The sequence below is a fragment of the Danio rerio genome, chromosome 25, assembly GCF_049306965.1.
Source record: "Danio rerio strain Tuebingen ecotype United States chromosome 25, GRCz12tu, whole genome shotgun sequence".
Classification (NCBI taxonomy): Eukaryota; Metazoa; Chordata; class Actinopteri; order Cypriniformes; family Danionidae; genus Danio; species Danio rerio.
Window position 1 is genome coordinate 14,570,041 of NC_133200.1, and position 21,547 is coordinate 14,591,587.

At 36.6% G+C, this 21,547-nt stretch overlaps 1 protein-coding gene across 1 annotated transcript; it reads right to left on the reverse strand.

The window, feature by feature from the left end:
- Positions 1-543: 543 nt before the first annotated feature.
- csnk2a2b (casein kinase 2, alpha prime polypeptide b) lies at positions 544-20,455 on the reverse strand. The gene is made up of 12 exons (XM_679168.9): positions 19,503-20,455; positions 15,350-15,461; positions 12,656-12,757; positions 11,714-11,764; positions 10,471-10,530; positions 10,301-10,384; positions 9,955-10,065; positions 7,367-7,468; positions 7,165-7,265; positions 4,753-4,901; positions 4,591-4,673; positions 544-1,068 (listed from the first exon to the last, which is right to left on the reverse strand). The coding sequence occupies exons 1-11, from the start codon at positions 19,604-19,606 to the stop codon at positions 4,597-4,599; spliced, it is 1,053 nt and encodes a 350-aa protein (XP_684260.2). The 5' UTR covers positions 19,607-20,455; the 3' UTR covers positions 544-1,068; positions 4,591-4,596.
- Positions 20,456-21,547: the final 1,092 nt, after the last annotated feature.

Here is a 21,547-nt window from a genome sequence, read left to right on the forward strand (position 1 = left end):
TCCTCCTCCTGTAAGCTGTTTTAATGCGTACACCAACCCCACCCCTAACCCTACCCCCAGTGACATCACTCGTAGAAGAAGTGCAAAAAAGGTGGAGCTCAAGCTTAAGCTCCCCCTCGCTGGAGCTCAGCTCTCCTCAAATGGCTCTGCAGCGAGCACCACTTGGGTTATTTGAGTTACTGTTGCTATTCTATCAGCTCGAACCAGTCTGGCCATTCTCCTCTAACATCGTCAAGGCATTTTTATACCTCATAAATTTAAGGAAATAAATCACAGATGTGGGTAGAAAAGCCAGAATAGTGAGTTTGCATCTGTAATATCTTCCAATTGTGAACCTTTTTTGGGGTTATGACTTGATTATCAGCAAATGCAAATTTGTTTCATGAAAAAAAAACACAGAGAATAATGAAATAAAAGTAAAAATAAAGTCTTTCTTTTTTATTCATTGGCAAAAACAGGAATAGCATGTGGTAAGAAAACTCTTTCATTTTTATCCATTTTCACACCCAAACCCCATCAAGAGATGACAACGAGGCGCATAAATCTAAATAAAAATCATTTATTTTCATTAATATAGTAATCAATCTACCTAGAGCAAAGAAATAAAGGTCCACCATGCCACTTTATTACTACAGTATGTGTAGGCTGCGCCAAGGTCTGAATACTGAACAGACGGACACACAGACCAATAAGGAGAGAGGGAGGGGGGCGGGGCTCATTCTGCTCTTCATTCTCCATGCCTAGCTTAACGTGGGCGGGGCCAGAGTACTTGGGGCGGAGTCTATGATATTTTCCTTTCATCTAAAATTTGGGGAGGGAAAGCTTGGAAAATCTTCAAGCTAGAGGAACAGACCTGTTATAGAAGGGCAGACCGACCTTGACGGACACGGAAAGTTGAAATGTGAGTGAGTGTGTGTATGCGAGTGTGGGCGCATGTGTGTGTGTGTGTCTGAGAGACGAGGTGTAACAGGTGCTGCTGAAGATCCAACGTTTCACTGTACACTTGAAGAGGTTTCAGACACGAGGGTTAAAAAATCTGAGGTAACAAACGCCTTCCATTTTCAGTTCCTAAAACAACAACGACAACAAAAAGACAATATCAGGGTTTCTGTAGGTTTCATCAAGTCAAATTTAAGACTTTAGACCATCATGAATTAAATTTTAGATTTATACAGGGCGAAACACTAATAACTACTTTTAATGCCCCGGTTTGGCCATACTTTTATGTGTCAAAACAAGAAAACTCTAGTTGGCTGTTTCTCAATATGCGTTCTTGTCTGTACTTGTGTCTTCATGAAACGTCATTATCTATTGCCGAAGTACTGTTCCAATGCAAAGGCTGTGTCCGAAATCGCCTTCGAATCAGTAGGTAAAGCATTTGAATTTAAATGTACTACTCGACTGTTAGAAAAGTACGTACTTCTTGCGTACTGATTTTCGAACTTTATGAATTCGGACAAACAACTCGGCTCGCCTACTGTTTTTAGCGGACTACAGAGTATGGTAGTATACAATTTCAGACGCATCCAACGTTCAGATAAAATTCTGGTATATGTACTTGCTCCGCCCTGTTTGTCAAGGACGCATCAAGAGGTGACTTGTGAAGCACAGATATCCCAGAATGCATTCCAGGCCAAGCAGCGAAAGCTAATGGCGAACGAGAAAACCTGCACAATTTTAACAATACTCCTTTGCTGTGTCACAAAAAAAAGTTTTAAGAGTTTTGCAGGCGAGAATGTTGTTGTTTTAAACTGGATTCAGCAGTTTATTCACAGAGATAGCACGTTTTAGGGGACAAAAGACAAATTAAACAAAATAAAGTAATAAATTAAGGTAAATATTACTAAATAATATTACTAAATCCTATATTTCTATATTTCTACTGCTATAAAGTAAATGGCAAAAGCACAAAATCCACCAGACACAGTATGTCAACATGACGTTAGATTGACCTTACACCTAGGGCTGGGCGATTTAGCAAAAAAAAATAAAAAATCTAGGTTTTTTATAAAGTTTGACTGATTCACGATTTTGATTTTTTTTTTATTGTGTTAATAGTCTCAAAACATTACAACAACATGACTGAAGTAACATTCTCTTTAAAAGTAACTTGAAAAACCATCTGGTTAAGGAACATTGTATTTTTAATGGCCATGTCATCCAAAAATCGGTCAAGGTGTAAATAAATGTAAAACAAATTCACAAGTTAAATAGTGTTGCTGAAGATTTGAATAAAAATATTTGTGTAAATATTGCAGTTGCAGGAATACAGATGTATTTTTGCATGTTTTGCTGAGCCTAGGAAAGATTGTCTGTCAGCTCGGCTTTGACTTTGTGTTCTGATTAAATGACAGGTTGTAAAGCTGCTGCCTTTTTCTTAAAAAGATACAGTGGAAGAAAAAGGACTGAAAATGGAAACTGTAAAGCCTAATTTAACCCAATGTGTGAATTTGTGGATGTATAGCAGGAGCAAATACAAGCACCAGATGTGTCTTTTTCCCCCTTTTAAATATCGATCATTTGATGCGCTTTGCTCCGCTCTCTGTATTATGCTGCCTGATCTGTCTGGTTTTCAACTAGGTCCGCTGAATGACGTGGGGGGACGGGAACTTTCATTTTCACTGCTACAGTTCCTCACTTCTACTCGTGTTCAAACCAAAAGATCGGCGCAGTTTTTCACATGGCAGGCTTTTACGTCCTTTATACATGTTGAGATCGAGTTTATCGACTTAATGAGGGAATGTCTTGACAATCCACACAGACGTGCAAGAAGTAAAATCCTACATGACTTCACGCTTTAACAGGCAGTCAAGCAGGTCGCACACCAGAAGCGCCGCGACACGGCGCGGACATGACAGTTTAAACTATCACACACCAAACACGCACATTCTCATGATGTTTAACATGAAACTAATAAGATGGCGCTCTGTGGTCCAGCTGAAATATGAACAGCTCCGTGAATCGTGGCCGGGCAGCGTCGGTGTGTGTATAGAAACCTGTTTAGAATTCTAAAATCCATGGCATGGTGCTGTGCGGCGCGTCGCCGAGAGGCGCTTCTGGTGTGCTTCCTGCTTCATACAGAGAGTGAAAAAAAATATATATTTTTTTTTTTTAAAAATCGCGATTTCTCGATTTGATTCAAAATTAAATTGTCTTAAAACGTAAATTCGCCCAGCCCTACTTACACCCCAACATTGTGGGATGATGCATTTTGTTTGGAAATAGAAATCGGATTGCCGTAAGAACCCAACATTGGGCAGACATCAATGTCCAACTCAATATCAACCAAATATCAACGCCTTATGATGTTACAGCTTGATGGTGTGTGGACGTTGCCACTATGACGTCTATCAGACGTCGGAATTTTGGTTGCCATACCTGACGAATAAACATCAGTATTTGATGTCAATATGATGTTGGTTTAAGATGTTGGCTCGATGTTGGTTTTTGGTCACTTTCCAACACAACCTAAAATCAACGTCATCTGAAATCGTTCTGGGACGTTAAAAAAACATCCTTAGACAGTGGCTAGACCAGGGATGTTGCTAGAGTCGGATAAGGGGCTTAGTCCCAAAGGAGAGCATAAACTCACTGTGATTTAACAATTACAGAAACAGATGTGACTGGCTATATCATATCTAGAGAAATGTTTCTGGATATCTATATCATATCTATAAAGCTAGTACAAATGACATTTTTCTGAATAATTTGCATGTATTTACTTTAATATGATGCACATTGTATTGATTACAGTTTTTCTACACACATTTTACATTGTGTAAACAAATATTAAGTAGATTTTTTTGTGAAACAGTTGTATTATTAGTTCATCAGCTCCTCAAAATAATGAATGAATGACGTGTGACTGGATTTTGTTTAACACTTGCCGTGTGATAACAGTCCCACTACCACCTAGAAACAGTTACTGCTGAACAGCTGACTATTGAAGGACTCGACACAAAAGCTGCATTAAGTGGAATGAGCGTGATGTATGTGGTCATTTTAAGCACTTGGAAAACAAAATGAATGTTATACTACCTATTTTTTTAAGTGCAGCATATTCCAAAAGATCAGGGCTTTTGACAATACATCATATATGACACTGGGCTAGACGTTGAATTTTGGTCATCTGACATCAAGACCTAAATCTAACCTAACATTAATGTCTTATGACGTTGTGTGCCTGTTGGGAACAGTTGCATAAACATTGAAATATTAATAAATAGAGTATATAAATAACACTAAAATAGCACTGATGTACAGCATGATTGCATTTAAACTTTTATATGTTATTAAACGTTCTATGTTTTTAAATATAAACCAATGTCTTCCAGATCTAAAAAAAAATACATGTACTTAAAAATTTAAATAGAAAATCAACATGAATAAGATTTTTGTTTTAAAACTAGCATTCGTACTATACTATTATTTCTAGTAATAATATTAATCCAATATTGTACTTCAAGATTAACAATATATATTAAAATATATTCTTTATATGCATATACAAATCTAGAATGTTGTTGAAAACCAAAAGATTGCAAGAGTTAAAAGCACATATGTGAATATTGACTGATCAGTGATTGATACCTGCTCTCATCGGGGTGTGTTGGTTCCGCTTGACACTATAGTGCCGTCTGCATTAGTGTGAGACTGCTCCTTCACCACTGGATCTGCACGCACATATGGATTGTAGATGTTATTCATTGTGTCTGCAGCAGCGGTCAGCAGTCATTAGGTTGAGGAACTCACAGAAATAAGGGTGCTCCATGGCCTCGGTGGCGGTCAGTCTCTGCTGATGGTCGTAGCGTAGCAGCTTGTCCAGAAGATCCAGAGCCTCTGGACTCACCAAATGCTGGTTCTCCGTCTGCACAAATTGTTCCCAGCGCTTCCGTGTCTGCCTGTGGGGACACGAAAGGAAAAATTTAATAAATACTGTACCATATTTATTTATGCTTGTTTATTTTACTTTTACTTCGTACTTTATTTTACTTGTTAATTTTACTATAAATTACTACAGCAATATGTACACACACACACATACACACACACACACACACACACACACACACACACACACACACACACACACACACACACACACACACACACACACACACACACACACACACACACACACACACACACACACACACCTTTTTCTACATAAAATACATAAAGGAATTTTTTTATTAGTGTTGTGGATAAATCACATCTTTAATTTATGGTAACGAGTGGCCTAATATTACATTAAAAAAGTGACTTACAGTAACACAACTGGAATCTTTATCTCCCTCAACAATGTAATTTTAATATTAGCTACACATAGTTACACATACACATATATTTATACACTTTATTAGGTACACCTGTCCAACTGCTCATTAACGCAAATTTCGAATCAGCCAATTTCTAATCAGCCAATCACATGGCAGCAACTCAATGCATTTAGGCAAGAAGACATGGTCAAGACGATCTGCTGCAGTTCAATCTGAGCATCAGAATGGGGAAGAAAGGTGATTTAAGTGACTTTGAACATGGCATGGTTTGTTGCCAGACAGGCTGGTCTGAGTATTTCAGAAACTGCTAATCTTCTGGTATTTTCACGCACAACCATCTCTAGGGTTTACAGAAAATGGTCAGAAAAAAATAAAATATCCAGTGAGCAGCAGTTCTGTGGGTGCATCTCTGAACGCATGGCACGTCGGACTTGAGGTGGATAGACTAGAGCACCAGAAGACCACACCGGTTGCTGCTCCTGTCAGCTAAGAACAGGAAACTGAGGCTACAATTCGCACAGGCTTACCAAAATTGGACAATAGAAGATTGGAAAAACGTTGTCTGGTCTGATGAGTCTCGATTTCTGCTGCGACATTCTGATGGTAGGGTCAGAATTTGGTATCAACGACATGCAAGCATGGATCCATTCAGCCCATCAACGGTTCAGGCTGGTGGTGGTGGTGTAATGGTGTGGGGGAAATTTTCTTAGCACACTTTGGGTCCATTAGTACCAATTGAGCAGCATATCAACACCACAGCCTACCTGAGTATTGTTGCTGACCATGTCCATGCCCTTATAACCACACTGTACTCATCTTCTGATGGCTACTTCCAGCAGGATAATGCGCCACGTCATAAAGCGCGAATAATCTCAGACTGGTTTCTTAAACATGACAATGAGTTCACTGTACTCAAATGACATCCAGTCACTAAAACTCAACCCGATGAAGCACCTTTGGGATGTGGTGAAAGGGGAGATTTGCATAACTGATGTGCAGCCGACAAATCGGAAGCACCTGCGTGATGCTATCATGTCAATATGGACCAAAATCTCTGAGGAATATTTCCAGATTAAGGCAGTTCTGAAGGTAAAATGGGGTCCAACCCTGTACAAGTAAGGTATACCTTATAAATTGGCCGCTGAGAGTATATATATATATATATATATATATATATATATATATATATATATATATATATATATATATATATATATATATATATATATAATAGTTAATCTTTTATAAAATTAATAAATTACTGTATGTACTTTATTTGCTACTAATGCTTTTATTTACATAGAAAGATTATTAAATGCAAGTATCTGCTATGTTTTTGTAAAAATAAAATCCTAAATATTTGTGAAATGTGTCCCTGGAGCACAAAACAGGTCTTAGGTGTAAATTAAGTGCTTTACACCAGAATAAATAAGCTTTATATTGATGTAAAGTTTGTTAGAACGGAACAATAACTGGCTGAGATGCAACTACTTGAAAATCTGAGGTTCTAAAAAAAAACTAATTATTGAGAAAAAAAAAAGCAGACTAAATGAAGTGCACATTAAAATGACATTTTAAATGCATCTATGGTAGCAAATTAACTAAATATCTCTATGGAAAATAATCTTGATCCTTCAAATGATTCTTGGCCTAACAATTTTGATCCTGTTTCCAAAAATATAACCATCACATGGTCCTGGTTCACAAATAATGTTCCTTCAGATATAAAGATATATTTAAAGAGATACAGAGAACAAAATATATATCTAAAATAGTGCCAAACTTTAAAGATTTGAAATTATAATTACTTCACTATTTTGGTGTTAAAAGAGATACATTTTTAAAAATCTGAAATGCCTCCATGGCACACTCTTCTGGTACTCACTGGCCAAGCAGGTCTTTAAATCGTGGATCCAGTTCGATGTGGTATTTGCGCAGGTATCCGAATAACTCATCTGTTCCAAGAACTTTTGCAATCCGCACCAACTGGCGAAACAAGGAAATCAAAAGAAATCACATGCAGTGTGAAGTGTGCATTCGATCTGTTTATATTCAATCGAATGAATTTGAATGACTTTGAAAATCACCTGGTCATAGTTGTCTTGGCCATGAAAGAAGGGCTCTTTCTGAAAGATCATACTAGCCAGCATGCAGCCCAGACTCCACATGTCCAGACTGTAGTCATACATCTGTACACACAATACAACACATTGTTTATTTCATGTCAATCTAACTAATACTGACAGATTTTCATTGCTGGTTTTCTTTTGACAACAGTTTCAGACAGATTTCTGATCCAAAGATAAGATAGTTAGGGTTAAATATATACAACAAAGTGGTGAAATTCTGGGTGAACTACCTAATGACAAACATCTGTGGAATTTTACACAAGTGCTGGTGTTGTCAAAGTCAACAATTCTCTAAATGTAACCAAGTTTTAAATCAGTTATATATAATCACAAAGTATTAATCAAGACTAATTAAATGATCTTATAAAATACAATGTTTTAATCAAATGTAAAAGTAACTAAATGTTTTATTCCAGATTTAAGTAAAAGGCAAAAGTAACAAAAAACTTTATTTAATTGATCATTTAGTTATGATAGTGAAATATGTAATATAACCTGTACATTTTTAATATGCATATATTTATGCCATTCTGAATTTAAAAAGTAGCAGTTTTATTTATTTAATACATGTAAAAAAATGTACTTGAGTATGGGCTAGTATTGAGTTTTTGAAAAAGTGTGCTTTGCTTTTGTTTTTCAGATTTTTTATTTTAAATTTACAGTTTGTTATTAACATAATACTTGATACAGCTGCCTTGAAATGTGATTTGTTTTGTACAGAATTAAAATAAATAAGTATTATTTTTTAATTATATTATTATTTTGAAATAGGCTTATTTTACAAGTGCTCTAGAGTTAAACAGTAGGGTTTTACCACAGCTTAATATATTCAGTCAATCTCTGTGTCTGCTGGGGGTACTATTAGCTAAGAATAAATCATTGAATAGGATTAGACTATTAAAATCTCGCTTAAAATTTGTTGAAATATTTTTTCTTTTTTAAATGGATAATTCACCCAAAAAATGAAAATTGCTATCCTTTACTTAACCTTTACTTGTTTCAAACCGGTTTTTCTTTTTTTATTTTATTGAACACAAAAGAAAATATTCTGAAGAAAGCTAGAAACCTGTAACCATTGACCTCTATAGTATTTGTTTTTACTTCTGTGGAAGGTAGTTACAGATAACTGATGGTAAATAAATAAATAAATATATATAAATATATATATATATATATATATATATATATATATATATATATATATATATATATACAGTTAAAGTCAGAATTATTAGCCCCCCTGGAATTAATAGACCGCTTGTTTATTTTTTCCCTAATTTCTGTTTGACGGAGGGAAGATTTTTTTCAACAAATTTTTAAGCATAATAGTTTTAATGACTCATTTATAATAACTGATTTATTTTTTTCTTTGCCATGATGACAGTAAATAATATTTTATTTTATATTTTTCAAGACACTTCTATACAGCTTAAAGTGACATTTAAAGGCTTAACTATGTTAATTAGGTTAACTAAGCAAGTAAGGGTAATTAGGCAAGTTATTGTATAAAGATGGCTTGTTCTATAGATTATCGAGAAAAAATATAGGTTAAAGGGGCTAATAATTTTGTCCCTAAAATGTTTTTTTAAAAATTTAAAACTGTTTTGATTGTAGCTAAAATAAAACAAATAAGACTTTTTCCTGAGTAAAAAATGTTATCAGACATACTGTGAAAATTCCCTTGCTCTGTTAAATATCATATGGAAAATATTTATATATATATATATATATATATATATATATATATATATATATATATATATATATATATATATATATATATAGCTAATGAATCTAAGAAACATTGAAACATTTAATTGTTTATTTGCCTACTTTTAAAATTTGGGTCAGGTGGGTAATAGTACACCACCACTGGTGTAAACATAACTCGACATTACTAATACAGATTTGGACAAAGTTTTACATTTACATTGTTTTTAATCCTGATTTGAATAAAGAGTAACTCAATATTTTATCTGGATTGACAAAATGTGAAAGTGACTTTGTGCTTAATCTAGATTTGGATGTAGAGTAAATGTAACTCAATATTTTCAAAATACTTTAAATTTATAAGAAAATGTTATTCTGATTTGAATAAAGTCTAACTCAATATATTATGAATATAAATTTGTGTTTAATCCAGATTTGGATATGGTGTAAAAGTAACTTGGTTTCTTCCCAATCCATTTTTGGACAAAGTGTAAAAGTGTTTAATCCAGATTTGAATAAAGTGTAACTCATTGTTTTTAATCTGAATCGGGACAAAATGTGAAAGTGACTTTGTGCTTAATCCAGATTTGGAAAGTGCATAAAAGTAACTTGATATTTCTAATCTGGATTTGGGCAGAATGTAAAAGTTACTTTCTTTATTACTGTGTTTAATACGGATTCAGATGAAGTGTGCATGTAACAAAGCATTTAATCTCAATTTGAGTAAAGTGGTAAAGTGTGCAGAAAGTGTTTTCAATCCAGGTTTGTGTTAAAATCTAAAATGTGCAAAACAATCCAACACGATTAATGTGCTTAATTTACAAAGAACATATTACCTGGTAGTCCACCAACAGTTCTGGACCCTTGAAATAGCGTGAAGCCACTCTGACATTGTACTCTTGCGCAGGGTGATAAAACTCAGCAAGACCCCAGTCTATCAACCTCAGCTGCATCAAACACACACACACACACACACAAACATGACAATGCAAATTGACATCTGAAACACCACCTCACTTCCAAACAGAAACCGGTACTCTCATGCCCTCTGCTGGTGAGTAAGCGCAATAAATCCAGAATTAACATTGAAGGAATCTTTTTTTACTCAAAATCTCTCTGAAATGTACTCTAATGTCCTAAATCCAGTTCAGAGTTGAAAAAGATCCAAAACCACAACATTACCTTTCTTAACTGGTGATCGATCATAACATTGTGGGGTTTGACATCGCGGTGCATGATCCCCATACTGTGGCAGTAGTCCAGAGCCTGTCAGTCAAAGAATAAACAAACATTAACAACAAAGTGAAAGCCTTGAAAAATCACGCCACTGAAGCACAAGACTGTGGCCTTACCTTTAGTAGTTCATACATGTAAAAACGTATATCATAATCCGTTAATTTCTGATACAGCTCCTAAACAGAAAGAAAAGGAAAGAAATTAGGTACGTAACAAAGGATTCAATTTAAATGAGCTGCTAAATAATAATTAAACAAGTTTCTTGGATTCTTATTGGTTGGTATTAACATCCATTTCAAAATAATTCAACATAGATAGATAGATAGATGGATAGACAGACAGACAGACAGACAGATAGATAGATGATAGACAGACAGACAGACAGACAGACAGACAGACAGACAGACAGACAGACAGACAGACAGACAGATAGATAGATAGATAGATAGATAGATAGATAGATAGATAGATAGATAGATAGATAGACAGACAGAGACAGACAGACGATGATAGACAGACAGACAGACAGACAGACAGACAGACAGATAGATAGACAGACAGACGATGATAGATAGATAGATAGATAGATAGATAGATAGATAGACAGACAGACAGACAGACAGACAGACAATTATAGATAGACAGATAGATAGATAAACAGAGACAGACAGACAGACAGACAGATAGACAGACAGATAGATAGATAGCAAGATAGATAGATAGATAGATAGATAGACAGACAGAGACAGACAGACGATGATAGACAGACAGACAGACAGACAGACAGACAGACAGATAGATAGATAGATAGATAGACAGACAGACAGACAGACGATGATAGATAGATAGATAGACAGACAGACAGACAGACAGACAGACAGACAATTATAGATAGACAGATAGATAGATAAACAGAGACAGACAGACAGACAGATAGACAGACAGATAGATAGATGATAGATAGATAGATGATAGATAGATAGATAGATAGATAGATAGATAGATAGACAGACAGACAGACAGACAGACAGACAGACAGACAGACATACAATGATAGATAGACAGATATATAGATAGATAAACAGAGACAGACAGACAGACAATGATAGATAGACAGATAGACACAGACAGAGACAAACACACGATGATAGACAGACAGACAGACAGACAGACAGACAGACAGACAGACAGACAGACAGACAGACAGACAGACAGACAGACAGACAGACAGACAGATAGATAGATAGATAGATAGATAGATAGACGGATAGATGGATGGATAGATGGATAGATAGATAGATAGATAGACAGACAGACAGACAGACAGACAGACAGACAGACAGATAGATAAAAAAATACCTTAAAATCTGTGTTATTGATGCATTCAAAGACAAGCGCAGGCGTTCGAGACTGTAGAATGATTCAAAGGAAACCAACAGATAGAGAGAGAGAAAGAGATGAACAATCAGAAAAAGGGAAGTCCATCAAATCAACAATGGAAAGCATTAACTGACACCATCAAGCATTCATTGTGATCGCAATCAGGAATAAAACAGCAGCACATTGAGTACAAAAGCATCACGACTGGCTGCATCTCATTTTTCAATAATCTTTGCTATGATTCTCGCTCATTTTCACTAGATCTCATTGGGTCCAAAAACGCTTTAAAAATCATTATGGATAGTTTGTTATGAACAGTTCATTAATTACTTTTCCTTCGGCTTTGTCTCAATTTCCACAACAGAATGAACCATCGACTGTTCCAGCATAAGTTTTACGCAGTGGATGCCCAAATGGCTAATTTAGTTTATTCAGTTCATCTATACCGCATGTCTTTGGACTGTGGGGCAAACCCACACCAACCCAGGGAAAACATGCAAACTCCACACAGAAATTCCAACTGGCCCAGCTGGGGCTCGAACCAGCAACCTCCCTGCTGTGGGATGACAGTGCTAACCGTGCCGCCTTATTTCCATCTAGATTATATAATTTCACTCAATTTTATATGCGGCTGGAGGAGCACTCGCTACAAAAAAAAGCATATGCCAGAGTAATTGTTGGTTCATTCAGCTGGGGTGGTTCATTCAGCTGTGGTTCACTTAGCTAAAGGATAGTGAGTAAAAGTTTTTACACAACCATTTCCAACCTAAAAGCAAATCTGGGCCTGTAAGCTAGAAAAAGGCAATTTGTCTCAAATGCTGTCCACCCACAATCTTCAGAGACAGAAAAAATCTAACTCCTCCTGGGACAAACTGTCTGCTCTGATTGGCCAATGGAAGAGGAGTGAGATGGAGGACGTACCACAGGGTCCTTAACTGTGTCCATTAGCTGAATGATGTTGGTACCCCCTCGCAGGTTCTCCAGGATCTTGATCTCCCTCTTGATCTTCTTTTTCTTGACAGGCTATTATAGAAAGCAGTGATGTAACAATATACAAACACACGCAACATGAAACAGTACACGTCTTAAAGGAATAGTTTAGCCAAAAGTGAAAATTACCACATCATATTCACACCCCCAATTCATCCTCTGTGTATATGACTTTTTTAAATATCAGTCAGTTAGAAATTGTATCCTGGCTCTTCGATGCTGTAAAACAGTGTTGGAGAGTGGCTTTTATTTTGAAAATGGCCCTGGATCAGCAGGTTAATTGTTGCTGGAGGTCCCCAGAACAGGTATAAACATTGGGTTATCGTTCATTTGCAGTGGCAGGTCCAAAACTGTGGAATACCCTTCCCTTTAGAACTTCGCATCGTCATAGATGTGGCATGGTTTAGAGCTAAATTTAAAACCTGTTTATTTAGACTTGTTTTTGATATTCGTTAGTACAAAATGCGGTCCCACTTTATATTAAGTGTCCTTAACTATTATGTACTTACATCTAAAACATAAATACAATGTACTTACTGTGTTAATAATGTATTTGAGAACCCTTGTGGTGCTTTAGAGTTGGAATAGAGGTTGGGTTATGGACAGGTTTGGTGGCATGGGTAGGTTTAAGGGTTGGGTTAAGGTGTAAGGGATGGTCAACAGTGTATTTACAAATGTAATTACAGAAGTTAACTACAGAAGTAATTACATGTATTTAATCAAGCATAAGTACACAGTAAATACATGTATTTACACAATAAGTACATTGTAACAAACTATTAAATCCTATGTAACTACATATTAATTAAGGCCATTTAATATAAAGTGGGACCCAAAATGCTGTTTTATTGACACTTGTGCTCTTACCATTTCATGTCTTTTGATGTTTAATTTTATTTTTAATACTGTGAAGCACTTTGAGCAGCCTCCTGGTTGTAATAAGCTGATATACAAATAAGGTTTGAATGATTGATGATTCCTAAAACACCCTTGTCAAACTAACCCACAAGAAGTCAATCACACCGAACCCGCTTTTCCGTTCTAAAAACAGAAGGCGCACAACACTGCCTTTTTATGTCGCTAGGCAACCACTGTACCAACTGTGTATTGTGCGTTGCTGATATCCACTTTTCAAGTGTGACATCACGCAAAGCGGCTTTTAAGTCCAAGTGCTATATCAAACTGTATGGAGAGATGCAACAAATCGTAATAATAAAGCGATGTAATATTTTCGAAAATCACGATCGCAATATATACATCCATGCCTAATATCCGATGGCCAGAAAGTGATCATTTTTTTTATAAATTGTTAACATTTTGGAATGTCATGCATCAAGCCAAAAGACTGATGTGCACATGATTTTATAGGAATTAATTTTAATATGTAATATGATTAAAAAGTCGTCATAAACAAATATTTTCTCAATTCAAATGAGTAGGGGCTTGGACCTAAATACAGTATGACATAACAAGCGGATGGATATACTTGCGACCACAAGTCTTTCCTCAATCTTTAAAGAGTTTGTAGTAGTCGTCTTCACAACACAAACACTGCTGTCACTTCAATGGAAACCCCGCCTCTGCTTTCATTTGATTGGACAATGTAAAAAGATGCGAGTGGCGTAGCTCACTTTTTCCACTCAGTTGACTATTTTCAACTGCGAGGGCCACTATGTGCAATGGCAAAAATACACAGCACAGCATGCAGTTAAAATGTGAGGAGAGGAGAGACTCAGATTTTTACGGACTAGCTCCACGAGAAAATTTTTGCCCACTTGGGCTCAATTTCTTGATTTATTTGACAACTCAACATGAGCTCTCGCTCCTCCTCCTATAAGCTGTTTTAATGCGTACACCAACCCCACCCCTAACCCTACCCCCAGTGACATCACTCATAGAAGAAGTGCAAGAAAGCAGGAGCGAGAGCTCAAGCTCCCCCTCGCTGGAGCTCAGCTCTGCCCAAATGGCTCTGCAGTGAGCACTACTTGATCCACTGACCCCTCTGAGGTTTGATTGTATGTTTTGTGACTATGATGTTTTTTTGTCTCTTTTCTTTGTTTTTTTTATATTGTCTTTTGTTTTTCTAAAGTACGAGCCAATGATTGTTCTTGTTCTTTGTGTGTGTACATATATATAAAAATGCTTAAAATAAAGTAATAAAAAAAATGTTAGGAGTCCATAAGCAGTGCGCAAAACGCTCACAGCCGTTAATAAACCATTCAAGAAAAAAAATTTAAATAAATAAATAATTTAAAACATAAATGCTAAGTTTTCAACAATGATAATAAAAAAGGCCTTAATATTAGATTTTTCTGATGGATTATGTGACACTGGTTAAAGGATGTGGTTTTATAAAATAACATATACCATTAACATTTTTTAAATTTTAGAAATAATGCAAAAATAACAGTAAAATATATATATTTTAAAATTAAACGATATTCAAATAGAAAGTTTAAATTGCAATATTATTTCATCTTGCATTTATACAGCATCAAACTCAACCATCAACTATATTTAAAAGTCTAAAATCTACTAAATACGAAGCCTTCTTGAAACATTTCAGATACGGACAAAAATCTGCAGCTATAAATAGATGAACACACACTGAACGCAAACTCTCACCTTGAGGATTTTGACCACGACCTTTTCATTATTGTTGATGTTGATGGCCTCGAAGACCTCGCTGTATTTGCCCCTCCCGAGCTTCCGTACCAGCTGGTAATCCTCCTGGTTGCTGCAGGTGGCACACAGATTCACATGCCAGTCAGAGATAGAGAGAATCGACATCAGAAACCAACATCTCCAGCCCGGCTCGCAAACACACGGCTTTCTGCGAACATGAAGGGGGCTGAAACACAGTCAACCATCTGTGAAAATGACCAAGCCCATCATTTCCCCTGTCAGATGAGGGCTGACTGACATCTCTGTCGAGGGACGGAGCCAAAGACGACATTTTAAGCATTGGTCTGCTGCTTAAAGCACTCTTAACAATAGTAATAAAGCAAGCAGCACTATTAGAGAGCCTTGCGGAAGCAAAAAAAAAAAAAGTTAAGTTTTTATGAATTGAGATTAATCAGTAAGCTACACTGAATACAACTGGTCATATACTCTAAAAAAATAAAAGCTCTCTATTGACATCTCTGGCTTCATGAGGAAATGTCAAATCCCCCCAAAATATACCACAAAAGTAGATGGATGGATGGATAAATGGATAGATAAAACGATAGAGCGGATGGATAGATATATTAATAGGCAAATAGATTGATAGACCAACTGAATAATAGATAGAACGATAGATAGAACGATAGATAGACAGTCAGACGGATAGATAGACGGATGGATGGATGGATGGACAAATAGATAAAAAGAACGACAGATAGATAGGACGAAGGCTGGGGGATGGATGGACAGATAAAACGATAGATAGAACGGATGGACAGATAGATCGATGGGCAGATAGACTGATTGACCGACAGACAAATAGATAAAATGATAGATAAATAGAACGATAGATAGAACGATAGATAGATAGATAGATAGATAGATAGATAGATAGATAGATAGATAGATAGATAGATAGATAGATAGATAGATAGATAGATAGATAGATAGATAGATAGATAGATAGATAGATAGATAGATAGATAGACAGACAGATCGACGGACGGATGGACAGATCGATGGACAGATAGATAGGACGATGGATGGGTGGATGGATGGTTGGGTGGATGGAAAGATAGATAGATAGATAGATAGATGGATAGATGGATGGATGGATGGATGGATGGATGGATGGATGGATGGATGGATGGATGGATGGATGGATGGATGGAATGATAAAATGATTGACAGACAGACAGATAAGTAGACAGATGAATGGTTAGATGGCTTGGCTAGAACAACGTACGGATGGATGAATGTATGGATGATTAGATAGACAGTTTTTTACACAGTGAGTTCCTCTATGAGCCTGGTGGTAACTACTGTGTAATTAATAAATTGATATGATAGATAAATTAAATGATAGACAGCTTGATTATAAAATAAAATTTAGCCTAGAAACTGTATGTGGCCATGTGAGCCTTTAGCTTGAACAAAAGGGATAGTTCAGCAAAAAGATTTAATTTACTGACCATTTGCTCAGCCACAAGTGGTTGAGTATCTTTGAACTGTTGAACACAAAAGAAGATATGCTGGAATGCTGGAAACAGGTAATCGTTGACTTCGATAGTATTTTAGCTCCTACTATGAATATGTTTGCCAGTTTTCAGCTTTTACAAAATATGTTATGTTGTGTTCAACAGAAGAAACCTATAAATGTTTAGAACAAGTAAAGAGTTAATGAATGGTGACAGAATGTTCATTTTTGAGTGAATTATCTCTTACACAATTGTTTTTGAATGATACATTAATGGTACAGTTTAACTCATTTGCTATTATTATCTATAATATTTCAGGCATTTGTTGCATGTGTCAGAACACACGAGTCTCTTGAGAGCAAAAGTAATCACCACATCCTTTCAATTTTCCCATCCAAAGCCTGTCTACTAGTTTCATCGACAGCCCATAGGAAGCCGAGAAAGTTCTCATTTTCACACACTATCAAATAAAAACCTTATTAATCTATAATCATTTTAGCATATAGACCCCTTTAAGTGGAATTTCACTTAAAAAAGACAATGTATCATTTACTCACACACACAAGTGGTTGCAAACTTTTATAGATATCTTCGTTCAATTGAACACAAAACAAGATATTTTAAAGAGTGTTGAAAAAGCTACTGACATACATAGAAACAGTGTAAGTCAGTTCCTTTTTTACAACATTCTTCAGTATATCCCTTTGTGATAAATAGATGAATATAAAACAGTTGTGAACAATAAATCATTTTCAGAATTTTCATTTTTGTGTGAACTGTCCCTTTAAATGAATCACAACTAAAATAACCATTAAAGTGTTATGTTAGTCAACATGATCAGTTCCATGAATGAAGACCTATATGAAAAATGCTATGGATGGATGGATGGATGGATGGATGGATGGATGGATGGATGGATGGATGGATGGATGGATGGATGGATGGATGGATGGATGGATGGATGGATGGATGGATGGATGGATGGATGGATGGATGGATGGATGGATGGATGGATGGATGGATGGATGGATGGATGGATGGATGGATGGATAGATAGATAGATAGATAGATAGATAGATAGATAGATAGATAGATAGATAGATAGATAGATAGATAGATAGATAGATAGATAGATAGAGATACTATGATTATGCAATAGACAAATGGACAGACAGACAGATATAGATAGAACGATAGATAGATGGATAGACGGCAGGCAGGCAGGCAGGCAGGCAGGCAGGCAGGCAGGCAGGACAGACAGACAGATAGATAGATAGATAGATAGATAGATAGATAGATAGATAGATAGATAGATAGATAGATAGATAGATAGATAGATAGATAGATAGATAGATAGATAGATAGATAGATAGATAGATAGATAGATAGATAGATAGATAGATAGTATGATGACAGAAAGATAAAATGATAGACAGATTGCAAAATATATAAATCAACATGGCTAGATAGACAAAATTAGATGGCTAGAACCATAGATAGAACGACAGACAGGCAGGCAGGCAGGCAGGCAGGCAGGCAGAGAGACAGACAGACAGACAGACAGACAGACAGACAGACATATAGATAGATAGATAGATAGATAGATAGATAGATAGATAGATAGATAGATAGATAGATAGATAGATAGATAGATAGATAGATAGATAGATAGATAGATAGAACATTAGACAGGTAGTATGATAGGCATAATGATAGACAGATTGCACGATAGATAAATCAATATGGCTAGATAGAAAATTAGATGGCTAGAACCAAAGATAGAACGACAGAAAGACAGACAGATAGATAGAAAGAACAACATATAGAACGGTAGATAGAATGACAGAAAGATAGAACGACAGATGATAGACAGACAGACACAAATGAAGATATTTTGAAGAATTTACGACTTCTATAGTACTTTAGTTCCTACTATGAATATTGCCAGTTTTTGAGTTCTTTCAAAACATGTTATCTTGTGTTCAACAGGAGAAACTCATAAATGTTAAGAACAAGCGTGAGTAAATGGTGACAGAATGCTCATTTTGGGTGAACTATACCATGATGAGTTCCTTAAATGTAGAATTACATGAAAAATGCTAAAGTATTATAATTCCATATTCTACGGGGGAAAAAACACAAAAAAAAAACCCTAATAAATAATGACAGCGCATTCATCAAGCTTGTAATTATATATGTGCACCGTGCAAAACAGAAACACATTAACTCCTTCAGAGGAATCCAACCATTAAAACCACTAAATGTTCTATTAGTGCACTGGTTTAGAATGGTAATTACTAGATGTGCATTGCACACTTGAGGGAATGAGTGCATTTGCATAAAATCTGTGGTTGCTGAAGAGGACACACACACACACAGCTCTCTCTAACGCTGCATCTGTAAATCCGTTCATGTCATCCTCTCATCATCATCATCAGCAGCAGCTCAAACAGGGGCTGCTCGATCGCAGATTGATGACTTTCCCAGCACGATCGATAGCGAACCTACAATGTGAACCACTGCGCAAAGGAAAGCAGCAGACACACGCAAAACGCGCACGGATATAGGCAGCTGGTTTTGAGACACACAACATTGGATGATGATGCACTCGGGCTTTTTATAGCTTAATCTCTCACCTCCAGGTGGGCACGTGGGCCTCATAGTCCCAGTATTCCCTGCTCTTCAAAGTGTTGACATCGGCATACACCCGAGACTTACTACCGGCCACCGGGCCGGGCATGGCGCGTGACGGGGCTCAGGGTGTACGAGAAATCTCCAAATCCAAACCAAAACACGCAAAAATAAAATAAAATAAGAGATAAACGCGCAAACACACAAACTCACACACACACAAACGAAAGATCAGCGATTATAGGCAGACCAGCCAGGAGATGTGATTGTATCCGATTGAGGCGTGCGATATCTGATAGCAGCGGCGGAAAAGATAAAGCGCGTTGGCCGCTGAGCAGCGCTCGTTCCCCGGCTTGTCAGCGGCGCTCTGACCGCCTGGAGCTCCGAGAGGGTTGAAAATGAATGGTGGATAGTCTGTGAAATGCTCCGGCAGTGCGAATGCGACGTCTATTTCCGATCTGAATGTGTTGAAGTTTTGTGAAAAGTTTAAAAATAGATAGTAGGCGGGGGGGTTTGTTTAAATCTAATTATTGTGGGTTAAACCCCCCCACCACCCCAAAGGGGCCCCAAATCCCTAAATCCAAAGCATAGAGAACCGAGAAGAAAAACAAAAAGCGCCAGGATGTGATTCCTCTCAGTCTGGAGTAAGTGGCGTTGCAAAATATAGTCCACGGTGAGTGAGTAGAATTTAACTAACCAGTGCCTAAGCTGGATATTGACTGGTTAGAGAGAGAGAGAGAGAGAGACGGAGAGAGAGAGAACGGGAGGCGGTGGACTCGAGATCGATGTTTAACTGATCTCCGCTAAAAACCGTGTCACAGTGACGTCGCGTGCGTAGCCGTTATGCAGGAATCGCGAAAAACGTTTATAATCCCGTGCAGTGCTGTGCTTGTTAGCGGGGTTCGGGTTTTCCGGACCAATCCCCCCCGTGCTGCTGCAGGAAAAAACGGACAGCTACGGTTTGACCCGGAAGCTCATGGTAGCTTTATCAATTAGCATCGAAAATCCGGAAGTACAAGTTGCTATGGCCAGTGGGCACGTCTGTCCGTTGCTATGCGCCCATATGTGAAACACTTCCGTTTGCACAACAGACTGACGCATGAACAACAGTCCCGTAGCCAGGCCAGGGGGAGGGCTCGGGTGGTTCGAAAGACGGTCAGGATGGTCAGGGTATATTCTGGCAAACCGCATCCAGAATTTGGATCATACGAGCTCATGTGTACTATTTTGAATGCTACGCCATCATACATTGTGAAAATAACCCATGCATTGAAAAAGGTTGTTGTGACTTCAGCTAATCAGTTTTAGCCAACACTAAAACTCCAGCTGTGCGAGAAACAATACACTCTGATGAAGTGAAGTCATCTTTTTGCTACTGTACTGTTTTTAAATAAAGAAAACATTGCACAAGTGACTTTTATTTTTGAAACAAAAAGTGATCGATTCGATAAAAAGGTGTGAAGCACCAGCAGCCTAATAATTTGAATACCAATTTTGCTTTTGTTGTTGTCCATGGTTTTCCAAATGTAGGCCTACTTTTTTACCAGAGAGACTACAAAAATCGTGAAGCTCTACATTATTATTATTAGTAGTAGTATATTGTGTTTTATTTTTATGTCATTCAAATGGCCAAATTCTTCTTTTTCTTTGGTTTTATTAATGCCACAAGAACAAGATATACATTTCACATAGCTTTCTGAAAGAGAAAAATATCGAAAATAAATAAATAAAAACACATTTACATGAAAAATGTTTTCAGAGCATTACATGTTTTCAGTGCTTTTTGTTTTGTGATTGTAATTAAAGATTTATATATAATTTGAAGTCATTCAGAAAATGGGAAAAGTTTGGTTTACACTGAGCCCACTTTTTCTTATGTATTTGGTATTTTCCTAACATAAACAAATTAAAAATATGTTGTCCTTTACAGTTCAAGTTCTCGTTATCAGAATAAAACAGCCCATCGAATAAACAAATTTCTATCTTATGCTTCATTGTTTTGTTAAAAAACAATTCCAAATATTTCTGAAATATTCTTGAGTAAATACAA